This window comes from Littorina saxatilis, linkage group LG12 (genome assembly GCF_037325665.1).
Source record: "Littorina saxatilis isolate snail1 linkage group LG12, US_GU_Lsax_2.0, whole genome shotgun sequence".
Taxonomy (NCBI): domain Eukaryota; kingdom Metazoa; phylum Mollusca; class Gastropoda; order Littorinimorpha; family Littorinidae; genus Littorina; species Littorina saxatilis.
The window spans coordinates 61959687-61981022 of record NC_090256.1 but is presented as its reverse complement, the minus strand read 5'-3'; the positions used below and the strand labels follow the sequence as shown (position 1 = coordinate 61981022).

General features: G+C 41.3%; 1 protein-coding gene across 3 annotated transcripts in view; it reads left to right on the top strand.

The window, feature by feature from the left end:
• The window catches only part of LOC138982480 (protein mono-ADP-ribosyltransferase PARP14-like), a 49120-nt gene that overhangs the window by 24518 nt on the left and 3266 nt on the right, over positions 1–21336 (top strand). For 2 of the 3 annotated variants that reach the window (XM_070355779.1, XM_070355778.1), the window contains exons 18-26: positions 4893–5039; positions 7040–7105; positions 9723–9902; positions 10428–10631; positions 15556–15749; positions 16200–16409; positions 18482–18686; positions 20142–20290; positions 20948–21125. In XM_070355779.1, the coding sequence (XP_070211880.1) occupies positions 4893–5039; positions 7040–7105; positions 9723–9902; positions 10428–10631; positions 15556–15749; positions 16200–16409; positions 18482–18686; positions 20142–20290; positions 20948–21125 (1533 nt within the window). Of the gene's footprint in view, positions 1–4892; positions 5040–7039; positions 7106–9722; positions 9903–10427; positions 10632–11166; positions 13765–15555; positions 15750–16199; positions 16410–18481; positions 18687–20141; positions 20291–20947; positions 21126–21336 lie in introns of those variants that run through there. The other variant, XM_070355780.1, reaches the window with a different exon arrangement.

The following is a 21336-nucleotide window of genomic DNA, read 5'->3' as shown; positions in this document are numbered from 1 at the left end:
AACACTTTGGCGGATGCGCTCAGTCGTTCCGGTACGGTGCTTCAGTCGGAGTGGACGATCACTCACGGGGCACTGCTTCGCCTTTGGGCCCAGGTCCAAAAGCCTCTGGTGGACCTTTTTGCCACAAGGTACTCAAAGAGGCTTCCGGTGTTCGTCTCGCCATTCCCGGACCCTCAGGCATGGCGAGTGAACGCTCTGGACTTTCCCTGGACGGGTCTGGAGGCGTACGCCTTTCCTCCCTTTCCGTTACTCAGCCGAGTAATCCGGAAAGCGGAGATGGAGGAGCCGGCCCTTCTTCTTCTGGTCGCTCCTCTGTGGCCGTCGCAGGTCTGGTTTCCAGATCTTCTTCGGCTCGCCCAAGGGCCCCCCATTCCTCTCGCACTCGTGCGAGGGGAACTAGTGCAGCCCCGAACAGGCATTCCACACGAGGAGCCCAGTCTTCTGAAGCTTCACGTGTGGAAGTTGTTCGGGACTCGCTGAAGCGCTCTGGGGCGTCGTCTTTGACTCTGGACTTGGTGGCTCGCTCGCATAGAGCGTCCACCTCTTCAGTTTATGCTTCCCACTGGAAGGCATGGACTGCCTGGTGTTCAGCTAGAGGGGTGAGTTCGGTGGCTCCGCGCTCTATTCAGGTCGCTAACCACCTCTCTTTCATGTCTTCGCAGGGCGCCTCAGTCTCCTCGTTGAGGGTCCGGCGCTCCGCTATCTCGGCGACTCTTAAGCAGATTGGTCGTTCTGTTCGAGTCGGGGGCGTTATAGCTGCAGTCATTAAAGGGGCTGCTCTTAAGGAAGCTAAAGCTCGTTTGCCCGCTCCCAAGTGGGACTTGTTTTTAATCCTGGAATTCCTTCGTTCTGCGGATTTTGAGCCTTTAAGCGAGGCCAGTCTGTTCAATGTCACTCGCAAAGCGCTGTTTCTCCTTTTGTTGGCTACGGCCCGACGGGGTAGCGAGGTCCACGCCCTGTCGGGTCAGCCTGGAGATATCTCCTTTGAGCCGGACGGTTCCGCATCTTTGCGTTTCCGGCCTGATTTCCTGGCCAAGAATCAGTCTCCGGGGCAGGCCTCTCCGCTGGTTAGAGTTAAGGCTCTGACCAGCGCGTTGGCCCCGGATGACCCCGATTCGGTCAATTGCCCTGTGAGGGCACTTCGTCTGTACTTAGCCCGGACTCAGCCGATTCGGTCTAGTTCTCAGAAGTTGTTGTTTATCTCTCTCCTTACTAGGCGCGAGAAAGATTTGTCGAAGGTAACGTTGGCCCGGTGGGTGTCCTCGCTCATCAAGCAGGCTTATGAGTGGAGTCGCACAAAGAGGGGGGGGGTTATGCCCTCCTTGCCACTTGACTCGGCCCGAGCCCATGAAACGAGGGCGTGGGCATCCTCTCTGGCAGTTCTGCGCTCCAGACGTCTAGAGGAGGTGCTGACAACTGCGTATTGGCGTTCCGAAGATGTTTTCATAAACTTTTATCTTCGGGACGTCACAGCTCTTCGACAGGATGGCTCCAGAGGCCTTCCAGCGCTCATAGCAGCAGGCCAGTTCCTGTCCAGAACTTGATGGTGAGTTTTGATTCATTTCTAGCCCACCGCCTTGTTGATGTTATCTGCTAATGTGATTCGGAGTAAGAATATGATATTAAATGGAAAATTTCCTAAATAAATTATCATTTAATTAATATACTTACCCGAATCACATACTGTATTCCCTCCCACCTGCCCCGCTTATGGTTTTAAGATTTTTTTTTTAAAGCCGTATGATAATAGGCACGTGTTCCTAGAGGAAGTGACGTGGCATACACCCGTATGGGAGGTAACTCCCGGTGTACTGGCCCATTACCAAAGCTACTTTCACTTTCGTTTTGGTGATGGGGTTGCTTCCCTTTAAATTCTTTAGCCGGGTAAGCGTTTTTCAGTGATAAGCATCTCAGGTGACTCAATGCTAATGTGATTCGGGTAAGTATATTAATTAAATGATAATTTATTTAGGAAATTTTCCATTAAAATCGATTTTTTGCAAACAGATTTAAAATTGATTGCATCATATTCTTCCTTAAATTTTGAATCTAAAAATATATACATATGTCATGTTTACTCTTAAAATGTTATCACAATTAACAAAAATAGTACTTCGATTATTATTTAAGAAATCGATAAAAAAAATGATTTCATCTTATTCCTTATCATTTCCTGATTCCAAAAACATAAATATAATATGTTGTATTCGAAACAAGCTCAGAAAGTTAAAAAGAATACAGAAAAGTACGCTTCCCTGCTTACCGCAGTACGCTATTTCGCTATTCTTGCATGTCAGTTTCACTTCGTGTTGCACGGGAAAATTGAGCGACTTCCTTGCCGCGTGGATTGACGAAGCTGTTTTGTCTTGGTGAAAAAAAATGCAGTGCGTTCAGTTTTATTCTGTGGGTTCGACAGATTGACTAAATGTTGTAATTTCGCCTTACGCGACTTGTTTATTTGTCCTTTTTTTTTTTCATAGTGCAGTGATCATAATAGCCGTTTTGTAAACCGGTGTTACCGTACTTTCCGGGTCATAAGGCTCGACTTTTTTCCTCGAGTTTGACCCCTGCGTCTTGTATAAGGAAGCGCCTAATCCGTGTATGAAATACGAAAAAAATCAAAGAGACCGCCTGAGTACCAGTCAAACAATACCCGCTATTACGAGCTAGTCGTGTGACAGAGAGTTTTCTTGCACACGAGACTGTAGATGTTTCACGACGGCTTTAGCCGGAGTGAAACAGCAGCAGTCGAGTGTGCAAGAACACTCTCTGTCACACGACTAGCTCGTAATGGCGATTATGTCTCACAGCTTCAACAGAGGAGAGAACAAACACGTTTTGCGTACTCACGCTTGATAAACCTAAACACAGGAGCAGCCATTGTGGAGAGATCTACTTTTTGACGAAAGTGAACGAACAACTATGAATGACGTCTCGGTATATGTGAATGACGTCACAGTCATCGTCACAGTCTGTATCTTTTGAAGCATTCCATTCTTCATGACGTCTTTCTGTGTCTGCATCCGCGAAATGTTTGTTCTTTCCGGGGTCTTTGTCATCTATGTTCAGAACTCTGTCCTTCTAGTTTCAGACTAACAGGCCTCCTGAGCGAGCCACTTTCCAAGGGAAGCTAAACTCGCGTATGGAAACAGTACTGTAGTCTGGGATGCCGTTTTTAGTATTCTCAGCGTTGAAGAATTTGTAAAGAGAAGACACGACAACAGCAGGAGAAATAAAAGTCGTGTGTGCATTTTGGGGCTTTTGGAGGGACGATTTCGAGTTTGAATCCGTTCTTGCACATGCTCCAAAGCGTGTAACATACAATCTTGCACACGTTTGCTTTAGTAGTGGCAAAGAAGGAAAGCGTGCGACATCTTGTGATAATGCATGTTTCAGCTACTAGGTCCCTGGCCAAGTTTCCTCTCAAGACATCAAAGAGACCGCCCCATAGGTTAAACTCGGTCACTGACCCCGGTGCAGGAAGTGTTTCCTCTCTCTCAGATCTATGACAGGGGAACCACCTCTCATAGCAAAAACTGGGTCATTGACCCCTGGGAAGAAGGTCAGTGTCTAAACAAGGCAACCCAGCTATCACAATGGACCTGCCTTTGATCTCGCGGCACACACAGAGCACACATATTTCCACTCTGTATTCTTCCTTTGATGTGCGGCTTATTTTCATTCTTCGACCGTTTGTTACCGGTATACTTTTTGGCTCACGTAAGTGTAGCCTATGCGATCGTAACTTTATCTGTCTGTGCGTTTGTGCGTGTGTGTGTGTGTGTGTTTGTGCGTGTGTGTGTATGTCTGTGGTAGAAACTCTAACATTTGAAGACGTCACATTACATTGACGTCACATTATGACGTAAGAGGGTTAGACGTCACGCGAAGGAAGTACTGAAAGTCTCGGTCATTATTATTTTGAGCGCGCCGAGACTAGTTGGCAGTCGTGTCCTGTAAGTAGGCTACATGCAGACAGACAGATCTAGATCTAGTGTCTCGCTTTCTTGCACAGTTTCACCTATGCTCTTTCTGTGTGTGTGTGTGTGTGTGTGTGTATGTGTGACGGAGTGATTGAGTTTGTGTTACTGTTTGTCGATTTCTTACGTGAGCCTTGAAGGCTTCGCCTCTTGTTTAATTTTGGTGCGCCCTATCGGCCCCCTGCGCCCAATGGGTGACTGGATTACAATTTTGTTTAAAAAGAGGGGGGTGCGCCTTATGCGCTGTAGCGCCTTGTAACCCGGAAAGTACGGTACCTAAAAGGCAGACAAAGCAGATCTAACAGAAACCGGTCATTTTGTTGTTAGTCAAAACTAAGGAGTGATCACTCTGTTTGACAGAGAAAAACTGTCAAATTGAATCACACACATATTTAACCAGCTGCATGCACTTACAAACATAAAAATCGATAATTATAGACATATTCGCTTGTGTGCCTGTGCATATATATGAACACATGGGCACACCTGCCTGCCTCAGTTACAAGTTTGATTGTGTTTCTGAGGTCAGTTAATAAAAATGGTAGCCTCTGTTTTGGACACATTTTATTCCTGCAAATATACAGTGGAACCCCCCTTTTTGGACCATGTTTTCTCACATTTGTTGTTCATAACCTTTGAAAATGTACCCCTATTTTAAGCTCCTTCCTTTTTAAGACCTGATTTTCTTAGATTTTTAGGGGTCTTAAAAGGGGGATTCTAATGAAGTACATTGATTGACACCATGCACAGACATTTTACAGTGCTGCAATTATATAAGTTGAGCATTTAGAGGTATTTGATGTTTTATTAGTATGGTTTTATTCATAGTTAATATGTAAAGCGTGGAGAGCATAGTTTAGGCTGTGGTTCGTGCTATACAAGCTCTCATTATTATTATTATTTCTGTGTCAGTTGCCAGTGGTGGAGCAGCGTCCTCAACAAGCAATGCAGAGTTTGATATCGGAGGTCTGCGCTTTGTGATCAAGAAAGGGGACATAACGGAGGAAGACACAGATGCAATTGTCAACAGTACCAACAGCCAGCTGGACCTGAGTCGAGGTTGGTGTCATTTCCAGCATTCTGTTTGTTGCTCATATCAAAAAGAACCTGTTTTCTTGATAGATACAATAAAAGTTCGACTCAATTTAACATTTGACATGATATACAAATAAAAATGAAAATGTTTGGATGTTTGAAATCGTTTTTACATGACTCATTCCTTAAAGAAATTAGCGAGGCCCAACAAATTTAACTAGCTTAGCTTAAAAAGAAAGAAAATTCACACATGAGTTTGCATTTAAAAATTTCTTTCAGCCTATCATGTTGCCTTGAAGAATACCTTTTAGACTATCATGTTGCCTTTAAGAATCAGCCTTTTTTTGTTACCTTTAAGAATACATGTTGCTACCTTTCAGCTTATCATGTTTCCTTTAATAATTCACTTTTTCTATCATGTGCCTTTCAGAATATCTTTATAGACTAATCGTCTTGCCATTCAGAATACTTTGTGGTCCGTCATGTTGCTTTTCAGAATACCTTTTTGCTTATCATGTTGCCATTTAGAACGTGTACATCCTTTTAGCCTATCATCTTTTACTAGTTTTAGCCTATCATTTTGCATTTCAGAACACCTTTTAGCCTGCCATGTTGCCTTTAAGACTTTTGGCTTATCATTTTGGCCCATCAGTGTCATAATTATGTTGCCTTTAAGAATACTGTTAAGCCTATCACATTACATTTTACCATGTAAGATAAGATAAGAGAGATAAGATAAGATTTTGTATATAGTCCTGTGAGGTTAACCTCATGGGATAGTAACAAAAAGTGCCTTAGTGCTTTACATCCATCCTACATGTTATGGTTATTATTCTTTCTAGTTGATTAAAGTGCTCAAATCAGCTGTCACTGTTGTTTTAGCTCTTGTCAGTTTTATTTTATTGTACGAGAACTTTAAGTAGATAGGTCCTAGATCCAGCAAGTTGAGTAACGTTCTGGAAGTTATTCCTGTGTAAATGAGCAAACATTCCATAAGAAAACCTTTTTATTTCTGGGTTAGTTGTCACTAACATATCAAAAGTTGTTCCATGCAGCTCAGTCTTTGTGATAAAACGTGACTGGTTCAAGATAACTGTGAAAATGTACTCACCAGTACCAGAAACATGAACAATTAACTTGGACCGGTTTCGACGATTGTCTTCGTCAGCAAATACAATACTAATACAAGGAGAGACGACAGAAAGAAACAGAAGAAAATCATCAAAGAGGACAGACAGCAAAACGACAGTGACTGGTTCAGTTTCTTTGAAAATGAACCCTTATTACCGTATTTGACGGATTACAAGACGCACCGTTGTATTAGCCGCACCCCTGACTTTTAACAAAAAAATTGGGACGAGCCACGTATAGGCCTCGTCACTATATTAGCCGCCACTATATATATAACTGTCGAAAAAATATAATCAGATCGTGTCAATCAATCAAAACAACCAGGCAAACGAAGGTACGGTATTTGGCGAAATCGGCTCCGAGAATAAACAAGTGAAACAAAGAAGAAAAGTGAAAAAGTTTAAAGAAAAATATCACACACACAATTTGTAACCAACACACACATGTAGTCCCGCCCAGAATAAGCTTTTTGGGGATGATTTACGACTTTTGCGCACATTTCGAGCAGACGAAAACACAACATGGCGGCTCTCGCTCCTCCAACTATCGCGAGACACAAAAAAACAAAATCTCGCAAGCGAGATCCTGATACATCCGGTGTTTCTCTGTACGCTATCTTGTCACGACTTGTTGACAAACGAAGATTCGCGAAAGAAAGAGAAAAGCGCTGAGTCTTGAGTAGAGAGCTAATAAAGTACAGGTAATCGCTAATCGAGCTAAATGAAAATCCGCGGCGACTTCCATTAGGTGAATGCTATTCAAGTTTAGGTAACGTTTTAGCCGCATCTTTTTATAAGCCGCAATGCAATTTTTTTTGAAAAAAAGTCGCGGCTTGTAGTCCGTCAAATACGGTACTCACTGATCAACGTCATGAAAAATATTTATCATTTCAGGAGGTGTTGCTGGCGCCCTGAAAAAGAAGTGTGGATCCAAGCTGGAAAGTGAATGCAGAAGCAAAGGTAAACCTTAAGTGAAGACACAGACAGATTCTCTTGCATATGCATGAATATACACATACATACCCGGAGATTTAAAGGCGAAGTTCGGAGGAATTTTTCTGCGAGTACGAAGATTTGATTAATGACCTCCAGACGCGCAACTGACACTCATGCACCCTCTATCCAACAAGTGTCTGGAACTGTTTAGATAAGCAGCTGGACCGAGAAAAAAGGGGAAGTCACTGCTTCCCTCCTTTTAGTGTCTTCGTGTGAAATTGGAGATGGCCTGCAAATTAGCCTGTGGGCATAGGGAAGCTGGGTGTTGATAACTAATGATAACAGACTTGGAGGAAGAGTGGCTGTAGCACATAGCAGACATTCTTTCAAAACTGGGGCTTTAAGGTTATTGACATTTAACATTCTTGATATGATTAGACGAAAGCTTTGACCTCAAAGAAACAGTATGTTACTAATGAGAAATATATCTGTTTTCTATCAAGCGTTGCAAATGTGTGCAGAGGTTCATAATAAGCGAGTGTGAGCATACATAATTACACCTTTGTGGCAAAGCTGGCAGTAATCAATTGTCTTTTTACATTTAGTCAAGTTTGACTAAATGTTTTAACATAGACGGGGAATCGAGACGAGGGTGTGGTGTATGTATGTGTGAGTGTGTGTGTGTGTGTGTGTGTGTGTGTGTGTGTGTGTGTGTATGTGTGTGTGTGTGTGTGTGTGTGTGTGTGTGTATAACGCGATTATGAAAAACTACTGGACCGATCTTCATGAAACTTAACATGAGAGTTCCTGAGTAATATATCTCCAGACGATTTTTTTAATTAATGTCTTTCATGACGTCATATTGTGAAAGTTGAGGCGGCACTGTCCCGCTCTCATTTTTTAACCAATTTGGTTAAAATGTTGGTCAAGTAATCTTCGACGAAGCCCGGACTCTGGTATTGCATTTCAGCTTGGAGGCTTAAAACTTAATCAATGAGTTTGCTCATTAAAGTTGTCATTAAAATCGATTTTTTGCAAACAGATTTCAAATTGATTGCATCGTGTTCTTCGTCGAATTTTGAATCTAAAAAGATATACATATGTCATGTTTACTTTTAAAATGTGATCACAATTAACGAAAATAGGTTAATTAGTACTTCGATTATTATTTAGGCCTAAAAAAAAAATAGGTGTGGTTACGGTAACCCGACCTACCCTATTTTTAGGGGCCGATCCTATAACTTTTTATTACATTTGTCCAAAAAAACAAAAAAACAAAAAAAAAACCGAGTGCAAAAAACGCAATGAAAGCGAAAGCGCCTGTTTCAGCTACTAGGTACTGCCCTGCCTTTGATCTGGCCGCACACACAGATTTCCACTCTGTTAAACTCGGTCACTGACCGGTCACTGACCCCGATGCAGGAAGTGTTTCCTCTCTCAGATATGACAGGGGAACCACCTCTCATGGCAAAAACTGGGTCATTGACCCCTGGGAAGAAGGTCGTGTCTTTTAACAAGGCCACCCAGCTATCACAATGCCTTTGGTCACTGACCGGTCACTGACCCCGATGCAGGAAGTGTTTCCTCTCTCAGATATGACAGGGGAACCACCTCTCATGGCAAAAACTGGGTCATTTTGGTGGGCCCTATTGGCCCCCTGGTCCAATGGGTGACTGGATTACAATTTTTTTTTAAAAAGAAGGGGGTGCGTCTTAGATAACAAAGCGCCTTGTCACCCGGAAAGTACGGTAGGTTTAATTTGTACACATTAGAAAAAAAAGTTAAACAAAAAAAAAAAGTGATTGCCTACCTACCTACCCTATTTTATTTGGCTATGTTACCGTAACCACACCTATTTTTTTGGGGGGCCTTAAGAAATCGGTCCAAAAAAGATTTCATCTTATTCTTTATCATTTTCTGATTCCAAAAACATATAAATATAATATGTTGTATTTGAAACAAGCTCAGAAAGTTCAAAGGAATTAAAAAAAAGCGCGCTTCCCTGCTCACCGCAGTACGTTATGTCGTTATTCTTGCATGTCAGTTTCACTTCGTGTTGCACGGGAACATTGAGCGACTTCCTTGCCGCGTGGATTGACGAAGCTGTATTGTCTTGGTGGAAAAATGCAGTGCGCTCAGGTTTTTTCTGTGGGTTTGACAGATTGACTAAATGTTGTCATTTTGCCTTACGCGACTTGTTTTTTCTTGAATTTATGATAATGATACAGTTTCCCTATATTATTGGCCTCAACCTTAACAAGCAAGCAAACTGCAAACATGCTAAAAAGCATGCAAAACATGTTCAGTGGTACCTGCAATGAAAGGACATCATTGGGATGTATCCCTCCAATGCTGGTGACAGTCATGACAGGAACATTTTGATCAAGATAGACAAAGGGACTCCAGAAAGTGTCCTTTCATCGGAGGTGTCCATTCATCAGAGGGGCCTCATATTGCAGGTACCACTGTATGAGAGTTAGTATGTCTTACGCTGTATGAGAATACCTAGACTGACCTCAATGCAATTTCCCTATGCTGGTGTCAAATTAATTTACACAGGGATGTCCAATATCTTGAACTGTTAGGTGCGCTCCTTGTTGACCTTAGGTCTTAATGAATGTTTTGCTGTCTTTTTCCCCAGCTGCCGAAATACAGCTAAACGGCGTTGTTCAGACCAAAGCCTACAATCTGAGATGCAAGATCATCCTTCATGTCGATGCAGACACATTTTCGAACAGCTGGGAGGATGGCATTGAAGCGTGCTTGAAATATGCAGAGAGCAAAGGTGTCCGGTCCATTGCCATGCCTGCACTGGGCACAGGTAGCCTGATAGCATTAACATAATTTGTTGCAAGCTATTCAGAGTGGAAAGTTGTTAAAAATGAGAATTTAATTGAAAGAATACGCACAAAGGAAGGTGTATGGAGCGTTTAATTAAAGACAAAATGAAACATTCACTAGATATATCAGTTAAATATGAGTGCAAAGCAACGATTGTTTCAATAAATTGTGTGAGTTTCTCAGTGTTTAGATTCTCCTTTGATTGAGTTAAAATATGTGTAACAATGTGTCGGCTACATGCACTTTGTTGTCACTGACATGTGGTGTGAAGTTGTTAATTTATAACTTGGTGACACATATGAAGGGCGTTTGCAGAGTCACCTGCGTTTCATGGTGATTACGAAGATTTGTATGTGTTTTTTCTAGCATCTGATATAACTGTTGCCTGCAGGCCTTGCATTTGTTGAAATAAGATGTTAATTTGTCATGGGTGCTTGTTACACAGTGCTGTTTAATTGAAGCAATTAAGAAACAGTTGTAACCTTTGTGTAATTTCTCCTTTCAGGTATTGGCCTGTCAGCTGGTGCCTCAGCGTCAGCGCTGTTTAACACAGTGGTGAAGATGTACGCCAATGGTTCAGGCTCCGTTGGTGAGATCCGAGTGGTGCTCTTTGACAAGAAGATGATCCCACCGTTCGTTAGTGCTGTTCAGGCCAAAGGGGAGAAGCATAACAAGTCCAGGAAAGGCTTTTTCAACTACATCAAATCAGGTTTGACGAAGCTGATTGTTCTTTCTTATGTTAAGTGTTTAATTAGCTGAAGTAAAGATTTGTTTGGGAAAAAAGGGCAGTGCAGAGGAACCCCCCTTTTAAGACCCACTGCTGTAAGTCTTCCCCCTTTTTGAGTCCCTGTTTCCTCAGATTTTCTGTTCATAATTAAAGGTCTGTAAACTTATCTCCATCTCCTACTGTAGTATCAGATCAAAAGCGGTCTGAAATACACGTGTACGCACACTGAAAAAAAAGTGTTAAAGAATTAATCAGTTATTGAGTTAATCAAAAGTTGCTCAAGGCTTTGACGATTTTGCAGTACATGACCCCAGAGAAAACGACTGAGGGCAAAAGAAATCAGTTTAAGTATCATTTTTGCGTTAATGTCATCAAAATGTATGTTGATTTCCCTGGGGATACTGCTAACATATTGTTCCTGTATGTGTTTTGTTTTTTAATATGCCACTAATTAGGTGTTAGTGTGTATATGTGTTTTTAACATGGGATCTGAACATGTGCATGTGTACATTTACAGGCATCAATTAAAACATCAAGGAATCTGCACAGACAGTTGATTGACTCTTGGAAACAAACGCCTCGCTTGAACATAAGAATCAAAAAGTGCACGCACACAAAAACAACAACAGTGAACTGATTTTCAAGCTACAAGGGACTTCGACTTTATCATGTTCATCTACATTCTATAACAGAACTGAAAGCTTACTAGGACCTGGAAAAAATTGGGACTTAACTTTTTTTCGTATGTTGTTGTTGAGGTCATCCATCTTGGAACATGTTCTAGTGTCAAAATTGACACCCCTGAGGCAATCTGTTCAAATTTGAATAACTGAACGTTCAGACACGGATTTTAATGGACGAGGGCTGTTCCATTATTGTTCAGAATCCAGGCTCCTGGTAATATGGCGTTAAAAACAAAATCATGCCATCAAAAAGTGGACCATCGTGAGGCTTGACACAAAATATGAAGTTCTATAGTTATATCATTTTCACAGAATCGTCTCCGGAATACACTGTATGAGATTGTGTCATGGAGCTCAAAAATCTCGATTTCCAAGCCATGACGTACAATAACTACAACTAAAGGTTAAAAGAGGCCGATTTGTATGAAAGTTTGTTGAAATAATTTGGAATGATTGTTATTTGTAGAGCCTTGGTGTGAAACTGGTACAGCCATTTCAAACGGGGTAGATGGAGCGTAGAAAATGATACCCACCCTGGTCTTCTCGTTTTATTCGTTACCCTCGAAAACATTAGCTCTGTTGAACAGATAATAAGAGAAGATTCCTGAATCATAATCAGGAAGATGCAAGATGCCCTTGGCATTGAAAGCTCTGCATTCGAAAAGATCTTTCACAAATATTTAATGGTCCCGAAGAGATGTGCCTGTAGGGTACCACATAAAACCCATGCAGTGACGGGAATGAGGGGTAGGGCAGAGTGCTGCCTGACAATGGTTGTACAAAATGAACAACAGCTAGTCCGAATCCATAGGGAATATCGTTAGTGTCGACGTAATCTTTCTAAATGAGTTCTACTCTGAAACCAAACAACTGTCATCTGCATGGGTGTTTCCCTGTCAAGTTCAAATGACAAGAAGCACCAAAAAAACAAATGGTGGCATCTTTCATCACCAGATCAGGATATTAAGACAATGTGACTCTTGAGGACAAGCATACAGTCACCTCTGACTTGTATGTCCACCACTACTTGCCTAAAAAAGTCGAGGGTTGGCACTAACACCGTCCAAACACGGGTATTCAAGGGCTCATCAACATCACAAAGCACCTGTGCACACTGTCTTTGCGACAAGAGAGTTCTTGGCTTCAAAAGGAGACCTGCGTTCATCGCATCCACCCTATTCTTCTGACTTCTTTCCATGCTAGTTGAACCTGTTCTCTGATATCAAGAAACGGGCGTGGAAACACGGGTTGAGAGCCCTGAAAACTCTGTCCGAGCCTTCACGAGGGCCATACAAGGTATAGTCGATGTCAGGTGGTCCCAGGCCTGAATGAGCTTGTTTGAGTGAATGGCCAGTTGGGTGTCGGCTGGGGGAGGATTATAAGTCTAGAAAACGGCCTAATTGGATTGTTGGTATGTGTTACCGTTTCTGAGATTCTAAATAATTATGGAACAGCCTACGTATTGTGGGTGTGGTGACATCATTTCAAACCCCAAAACAAAGTGTACATGTGTAGCTCTTCGGGCAATCTGAGACAGTCTTCTGGCCGGGAGAATTCCTTGAGGTGCAGCAACTGAGTGCCACGTACCTGCTTTTGTTAAACGCTGTGTTTGGTATACATGTACTTTGAAGACTGTAAATGTACTGCATGTATTGTCTTTGTTTTTGCTCTGTACAGTATTTTGGCTCCTGGCTGCAGCCATGAAATATGAATGCATTTGCTTGATTACTGACCTGAGTACCTAAATCTCTACAGGTTTTATATGTTCCACGTGCACATGTATGGATAACCGCCAGTACTAACAAAATATGACTTTGAACAGAGTCTGACACTGAAGAGTTTGCATAGCAAAGCTGTTCCACTATTCACATTCATTTGATTATTTGGCATAGTTATAGAGTTCTTATATTTGAAGTCAAATCGGTTATTGTCCAGTATTATGTTACCAGCACCATCGGCTTTGTAGTCAAGCATGTAGATTAGCACTTGTGTCAGTCTAATTGCCATTGGTCTAGTGTTTTTCGTGACACTTATCGACTTCGAGGCTCTGGCACATGCTTTATTGAGCAACAGCTTGCTGCAGTAGAGCAAGATATTAGAAATAAAATAATAATAAAAAAATAAAAAAGAAGCATCTGTTTTCTTTTAAAGGTGCTCATACATGACAGCTCAAACTCAAACTAGTGTAGTGGTAATAAATCATTTCAGGTTCATTCAAAACTGCTTGCGTTCTGTTGATTGTCACTAAAAGTGTGTGTTTGTGTGTCTGTGTATGTTTGTGTGAATTGTGTCTGTGTCAAGAAAAGAATGATTGGATACTTTCAGGGCTTAGAACAAGTCGGTTTATTTCAACACAATAATGAGACTCGGCTTTTTTCTGTACAAAAATGAAGCACTTTTTATAGTCTTGGTCACAGGCCCCAACTAAAAAAAAATGTAGATGAACTGAACAGACGTTGATCTGAACAGAAAAGTTACATCACATCAGGCATTGTACTTCATTTGAAAAGAAACCTCAGGTGTACACATTATTGCGACTCACACAGCAACTTAAATGTGTAACAAACACACTCAGATGCAGCCTTATTGAATGATTGAAATGCTAACATTTTGTTTCCCAATGTCTATACATGACATCACTTGTAAAGATGTTCAGTCAGTCTTTCATTGACAGACGTGATGAAGAATTATTCTCAGAAATTAAGGTCATAAGTTTTATTAATCGGGTGCACGTACATTGACACACACATGCACATTGACACACGCATGCTCACAGATTTCTAGATTTCCTGGGCAAAGGGGATAATCATGTCCTTCTTTGTCCATAATCAGGAGAACTCAGTTGTTGCCCTTGAATGTGATCTAGGCCAAAATCAGTTCTATGGACCCAAACAACTGCCTTAAATCCAACACAACACAGGGTAACATGGCAAATATTAACAGCTATTGTGTTTTCAGCGTAGCAATAGGGTCCGATATTTAGACGAGACAAGTATAATGCCGACGAGTCGAAAACTTTGCAAACAAAATGATAAAATCCAAAACCACATCTACCTTAACATTGTTCATACACCCAAACAAAATAAATTCTTCTGTAAAAAGAACATTTGCGCGGTAAATACCACTTCTGTTTAACAATTCTTCCAAGTCAGTCCAAAATTTCCGACTAAGCGGGCAGTACCAAAATATATGTGAAATTGTTTCATTTTCAATTTTACAAAAGGAACAAAGGGGACTGTCAAGAATCTTTTGAACAAATAGCCGGCTAGCAACACCAAGAATGCGGTGAAGCAATCTGGTCTGGAACCATCTTAACTGTGTGTCCTTAGTTGTTTTGAAACACTTATCAAAAATCTGTTTCCAGTTCAGGTTGTAAAAATACATATTCCATCTGTTCATGCCTGCAGGGTTATCATCAAATTTTGATTTCAAAAAGACTTCTTTAAATGCCTGTTTGCCTCTACAAATAGTCTGCCAGGGTTTATAATCCCTAATCTGAAAACCATTCAACGAATCAATTTTTACTTTTCTCTGATATTTTCGTAGGGACTTAATCACTCCCTCATAGAATAAAAAATTAGTTTGAACAAAAGGAAAATTTAACCTAAATTCTTCAAAGGTAAAGAAATTTCCATTTAAATGTAGCAACTGATGGATAAACACTACATCATTTTCAATCCATTCTGAAAAACATTCCCGAGAAGAATTTCAAGTTGTCAGTGTATGCTATTGTCGATTGAAACATCGTGTGGTACAGATGGGTAAACCGGAACCATGCGTCTTTGTTATTGCCAATATGCTTTTGGATATTGTCAAAAATGGCCGACTTCCGTAGCATTATGCTTTGATGATCAGAAGAGACCATCCAATCACAGCCCCCAAATTCCCCCACGTGTCCATGCATCAGAATAGCTATATATATTTATTCAAACACAACATCATACATCAAACAAACACTGTATGTGTGAGTCGGTCGACCATTCGCCCTGTTAGACACAACAAGTTCTGTGGACCCAAACAACTGCAATAAAGTAGAAGTCCCCTGTAGTAATTAATACATGACCTTTTTGTGGTTCATGTAGTGATTCATTTATATTGAAGCCAGAAAAGAATGACAGTGCACTGTTCCGTTAGTCTAAACTAGTATTTTTATTATGCAAAGTATTTGGAGAAAGCAGGGTTTTTTTGAAATAATCATTTCAGTTATTGTTTTCTGATTGCAGCTTTCACTGGCTCAACAGCAGCAGTCAAACAGACAGTTGACAACCCAGTGCAGGAGGAAGCAACTATCTTTGTGTATGCTGAGAGCCGAAAAGATGTCGACCAAGCGCTGACATCCTTAGATGAACTGGTGAAGGAAAAATTCACCCGCAAAGAAATCACGGATGATTTCATCATGTCGCTTGGTCCTCAAGAGGTGTGCCATAAGCTTCATGCAGCTTGAATACTTGTTGTGTTTTGTTTTGTCTATAGAGTGGTACCTCTGTCTACGGCTTTTAAAATGTAAGCGAAATTCGGTCCTTACACTGAGGTCGTAATAATAAGTTTTGGTTTGGTGCGTCCATGTCGGAGTCAGTCAATGATCAGAATGTCATGGGTGTTTAGCTTGATGCCTCCCATAATGCTCTTCTTTTCTGAAACAATTATGGTATTAACTAATTTACTATTAAATGAATTACCCACACACACACACGTTTGCTTGTTTAATCCAGCCCCATAACTACTCATGGTTTCTGAAGAAAGTGTAATTAGGTCTTGGAAATGAAATGAAAAGCTGATTTCTGAAGAATTTTTAACTGTGATGGTTTATGTCTTATACCTTGTATGCTGACTGCAGATCTATTATGATGTGTTTTTTTGGTCACAGGAGCTGAGGATTCAGGCAATTGCTCAGCGTCACAACGTAGAGGTGCAGATCCATAAATTTGCAGGGCGCATCGTTGGCGACGGGATGCACCACAATGTCTTTGACTGCATGCAGGAAATCTCCAATGTTATCAGGGAAGTTGAACGCAAGCAGCAGCAGAAAGAGGCTGCCTCCATGCTGGCAAATATGGTCCAGTGGTGCTATCTGGAGGTAAGCACATGCTTGTACATTCATATAATACATGTAAGCGAGACACTTCAGTGTTGTTGCCAGGCCTCGGTCTTCGGTCTCTGACGCATTCCTTTCTGATTTGACACATTGGACCTAGCCTTGTCCGGTGGATGGACCGATAGTTTTTACGTTTTGGTGGTCAACTGACCGATACATATTCGTACAAGGCGGACAAGGTCTGCAATAAATGGAATGGGAGTTACAAAGTCGGAAAACAAACCCCGATCGAAATGCTCATGTTCGCTACGAGTGAAAATGCACTCGGTGCCGAGTCTCTGTTTGTTGTCATTGACACTCGAGGCTGCGTTTATGCAAATACCCGATCCAGCCGGTGTATCTATTTACCGAAAACGGCGCAAACAGCGGAAAGTTCATCAATATAATACCACGGGATGGTAGTGCAAAGATCAGGCAGGATCCCTACATTCGCACACCGGGCACTGTACGTATTGGAAAGGGTAGGCCAGGAATGTCAGGCTCTTTCTCCTCGCAAAGGTTATGAACAATTAAAACCAGGAAGCGACATCAAAGCAATGCCAAAGGACTTAAAACAGGTTCAGAATAAGAAGGATAGGGAAAAACGCGAATAGCCTGAAAATGTTGCCCAAAAAAAGTTGCAACAAAGTTGTAAAAAAGCAATTGCAACAAAGGTGCAAACAACATATAACACATATAATCTAATGATTCTTTCGCAATTTTTGCTGTTTCCAGTAAATAGGTCGACCCGATCCAGCCAAAGGGACGCTACTCTGTTAGACAATTTTTTTCGTCGATCGCTGATCGATAAACATGGCACATGCTGCCGAAAAAGAAATTAAAGCCCGTTGAAAGGCAGAAAACACTAGCAGCGTTCAATTTCAAACAGACTCAAGCCAAAACACCTTGGCGGTATAATTTGGACCTATTGTTTTTTTAAAGCCAGGACATTTGGACCTATTGTTTTATTTTAGGGAGGTCCAAATGACCTATTGTCTTCTTAGGCTGGCAACAACACTGCACTTAATTCTGGTTGAAAGAACAATGTAGTTCACTCACAGTAATGCATACAAAGAGACTACCGGATATATCTGCACACTGACACACATGCATGTGTAGCCCGGGCATGCACACAATCATTACATTTTGCTTCTTTTTGCGTCGGGAAAATGACTCCATGATTCTTTATTCGCCACCAGTATCATAAACCACATGTAAAAATACAATGTACTGATGATAATAATGCAATAAATACAATAATGCAATCATAAGACGAGACGAGTCATGTTTTACGAACATTCACAAGTACCTTTATGAAACCAACAAGAACTCGGCACCAATGATATATCCTATGATTTTATTGGTAAAGTGCTAAATAAACAATGATGTACAGAAACTACACAGTTTTTGTGTTTGTTTGTTTGTTCGTTAATGGGCTGAAACTCCCACGGCTTTTACGTGTATGACCGTTTTTACCCCGCCATTTAGGCAGCCATACGCCGCTTTCGAGGGAGCATGCTGGGTATTTTCGTGTTTCTATAACCCACCGAACTCTGACATGGATTACAGGATCTTTTTCGTGCGCACTTGGTCTTGTGCTTGCGTGTACACACGGGGGTGTTCGGACACCGAGGAGAGTCTGCACACAGAGTTCACTCTGAGAAATAAATCTCTCGCCGAACGTGGGGACGAACTCACGCTGACAGCGGCCAACTGGATACAAATCCAGCGCGCTACCGACTGAGCTACATCCCCGCCCACAGTTTTTGTGTAATTTGGATCATGTATGGCCAGAATGAATTTTGTAGTGTTTTTCCCAAGCTGAGATAGTATGGTTTATGTAGGACTCACTTATCAATTTACCTCTATGATAAGCAACATGATGTGTGTTTCTCTTCGCATGGTGGATGTTAGTCATTGAGGATGTACATGTATATTCCTTACATGAAATATCCAAAATTGAAAAAATGATAATAGCGCTGTACACAACCAATATACCTGGACAGTGAGTAGTCCAAAGTCCGATCTTTTAAAGGTTATTGCTTTTTCATTTCCTGTTGCGATGTTGATTTCAGGTTACAACAACTGGCACAGAAGCGCAACCTTATGCACCTAAGGAGAATCACGTTATTGAAACAGCCTTCCAGGATAAGAAGAAAACTGCACAGATTGAAGACCAAGACAAAAATGTCTACATTATTGATTTTGACTCAATGATGGAATACCCAAAGAGTGATTTCAATGATTCCGTCAGTGTTATCAGAAGGGATAAGATCAAAGGTATGTACATTGTTTATAAAACTTGCGTGTTGTTACTTTTATGTGAACATATTGAAAATGTTATTATGGCACCTTTTGTGTGGTAGACATATATACACAGCAAATGTCATTTTTTATAGATTTATGTAGGTGTTCTAATTATCAAGGAAGTTGAATGCAAGCAGCAGAGAAACTGGGTTACGGAGTTAATCAAATATTTACACACTATATCTTGAGCCCTTGCATTTAAAGGAATTCAAGAGAAGCTCATGACAAAATTCTCAACATTTGATCTGAAAGCTGCTCTCTTGAAATATGCTCTGTCAGTAAAACACTACAATTACTATTTTACAAAATGCTACGCTGTCACTTATTGTAGGGAAACTTTTTTTTGTGTTCGAAAATAACTCTGTTGGGTTTGTATGGCTTGTGAAAGACTGAGTACAGTAGTACCTGCCATATCCGGTCACCCATTAGTCATTGCAAAGGTGACCGCAAATATCAGGTGGCCGTTCATTACAGGCCCCCTCCTCCTCCAAAAAAACCCCAAAAACACGATCAAGTTTTCATGAAGAAAAGAAAGCGATCATCCACGAGCCGCCGATTCATTGTCTCTGTTAGTTTTGCTTTCGTTTATACATCTTAATTATTTGCGTGTTTAACTCGATCGTCCTGGCTAAGCTATTGTTTCGTATGTTTCTATGTGTGTTGTTTGGATTATTATATATGTATTTGAGTGTCAGATAAACAAGTGTTTCAAACTCACATCAGCTGTGATCGATCCGGAAGTGACTGCCGTAAATGTACATGTATGCGCATGTCTGTATTTACAGTTTGCGCATGCGTAAGTATTCATGTCATCTGCTCGTGCTGTGCCGTCTGTGCACACAACACACACACACACACACACACACACACACACACACACACACACACCACAGGCGCTCGCCCGCGAAAGTGACAAGTGGCCGTTAAGTGGCCGCTCCTGTCGAGTAAGAGGGGCACCTTAGGGCAAAAATCAGTGACCGTTGACCGCGTCAGACAGGTTAACGGCCATTAAGAGTCAATTATAGAAGGAAAACTCATTAGTCATGGGAAAGCTGGCCGCTCCGGGTAGGTTCACGCCCACGAAAGGGCCGGAAATGGAAGGGACTACTGTACTCTTGCTTTTAGTGTGCCAAACTTTCCCACGTGACAAAAGACCAGTCACTAGCGAGGGGTGTGTCCGAAACACGCTTACAAGGAGCATGTGTAAAAAGCTTGCCTCAATAAAAGCAAAAGTATTCACTCTTCCACAGCCGATACAAACCCAACATGCTTCTTTTTGTAATTCACCTATTTGTCTTTGTTAACATTTTTCTTTGGCAGAGAAACAGAATTGTAAGAGGTGTCCATCAAAATTTTTTTTAACAGATACGTTTTACATTGTATTACATTATAATTTTTATAATTATTATTATTCATTCTGTGCTTCAGACATGGCCACAGGCCAGGTTCCAGAGAACTGGGAGAAGCATTTGCCTAACGACACAGTGAAGCTGGTGCCTCTTCCAGCAACAGACGCAGAGTACCAGACTGTGGTGACCGGTTTCCAGCAAACAGTTGGCAATGTCGCCATTGTAGCCGTGAGTCGTGATGTCTTCTAACCGATTTCTTTTTTTCGTGCACCCAGTTGCAAGTATTTAAATACATGTAATACAGTGGAACTTCCCTCTCAGGAGCTAAAAACCTCGAAGAAAATCAGGTATAAAAAGAAAGAAGTCTTGAAATGGAGGTTAATGTACATATAGGCCATGAATAGAAAATCTGAAAAAGCAAGGTCTTAACGTTGGGAAGTCTTAAATCGGGTCTTAAATCGGGTGGGGGGGGGGGGGGGGGGTGGTGGCTACTGAATGTAATCTAGGGCTCAGAAAAACCTGGGAATAAGGAACACATTTTTTGCTTGCAAGTGGTGTTGTAGGATAACCTGGCCAGTGCACATGTTCTTTATTTATTATAATGTGTGGAGTGCTGGTAGTGGTGGGGGGAAAGGACAAAAAGTGTGCCCCAAAAAGTATAATATACTTCAAATAATTGATAATGAATTTGTCAGTCCAGAAAATAAAGGTTTCTATGTCTGTGTCTTTATTCTGACTCTGGGTTGATTCAATGATTGTGATGGAAAAAAAGGGAATGGTTTTGATTTTGTATGTGCAGTGCTTTTGGTATTTTTCTGCTTGTATGTGTTGTTTGGCGCAAATGGTCAAAGAGTTAATAGAAGCGTATGAATGATTTGATTTTAGGTCAAGCGGATCCAGAATCCCCACTTGTATCACCAATACGTTGCCAAAAAGGCCCACTTGGAGAAGCAGAACCCGCCTGGCACAACCAATGAGAAAAGTCTGTGGCATGGAACATCGTCTGATGCTATACAAAACATTAACCACCACGGTTTCAACAGAAGTTTCTGTGGTAAAAATGGTGAGGTCATTTTGTGTGTGTTGTTTCTGTGAGTTTGAAGAAGCATCAGTTTTGAAGGATTTGCTGAAAAACACTGAGTGAACCCTTTTGGACAGAGCTGTATTTTTGGTTAATCGCACATATGTTCTCTGTTTCTGTGTTCGTTAAAGGTGCAATGTTTCGGCAGTTTTAGTTCACAAAATACTTGAAAAATGGTTCCATTGTATGGTGT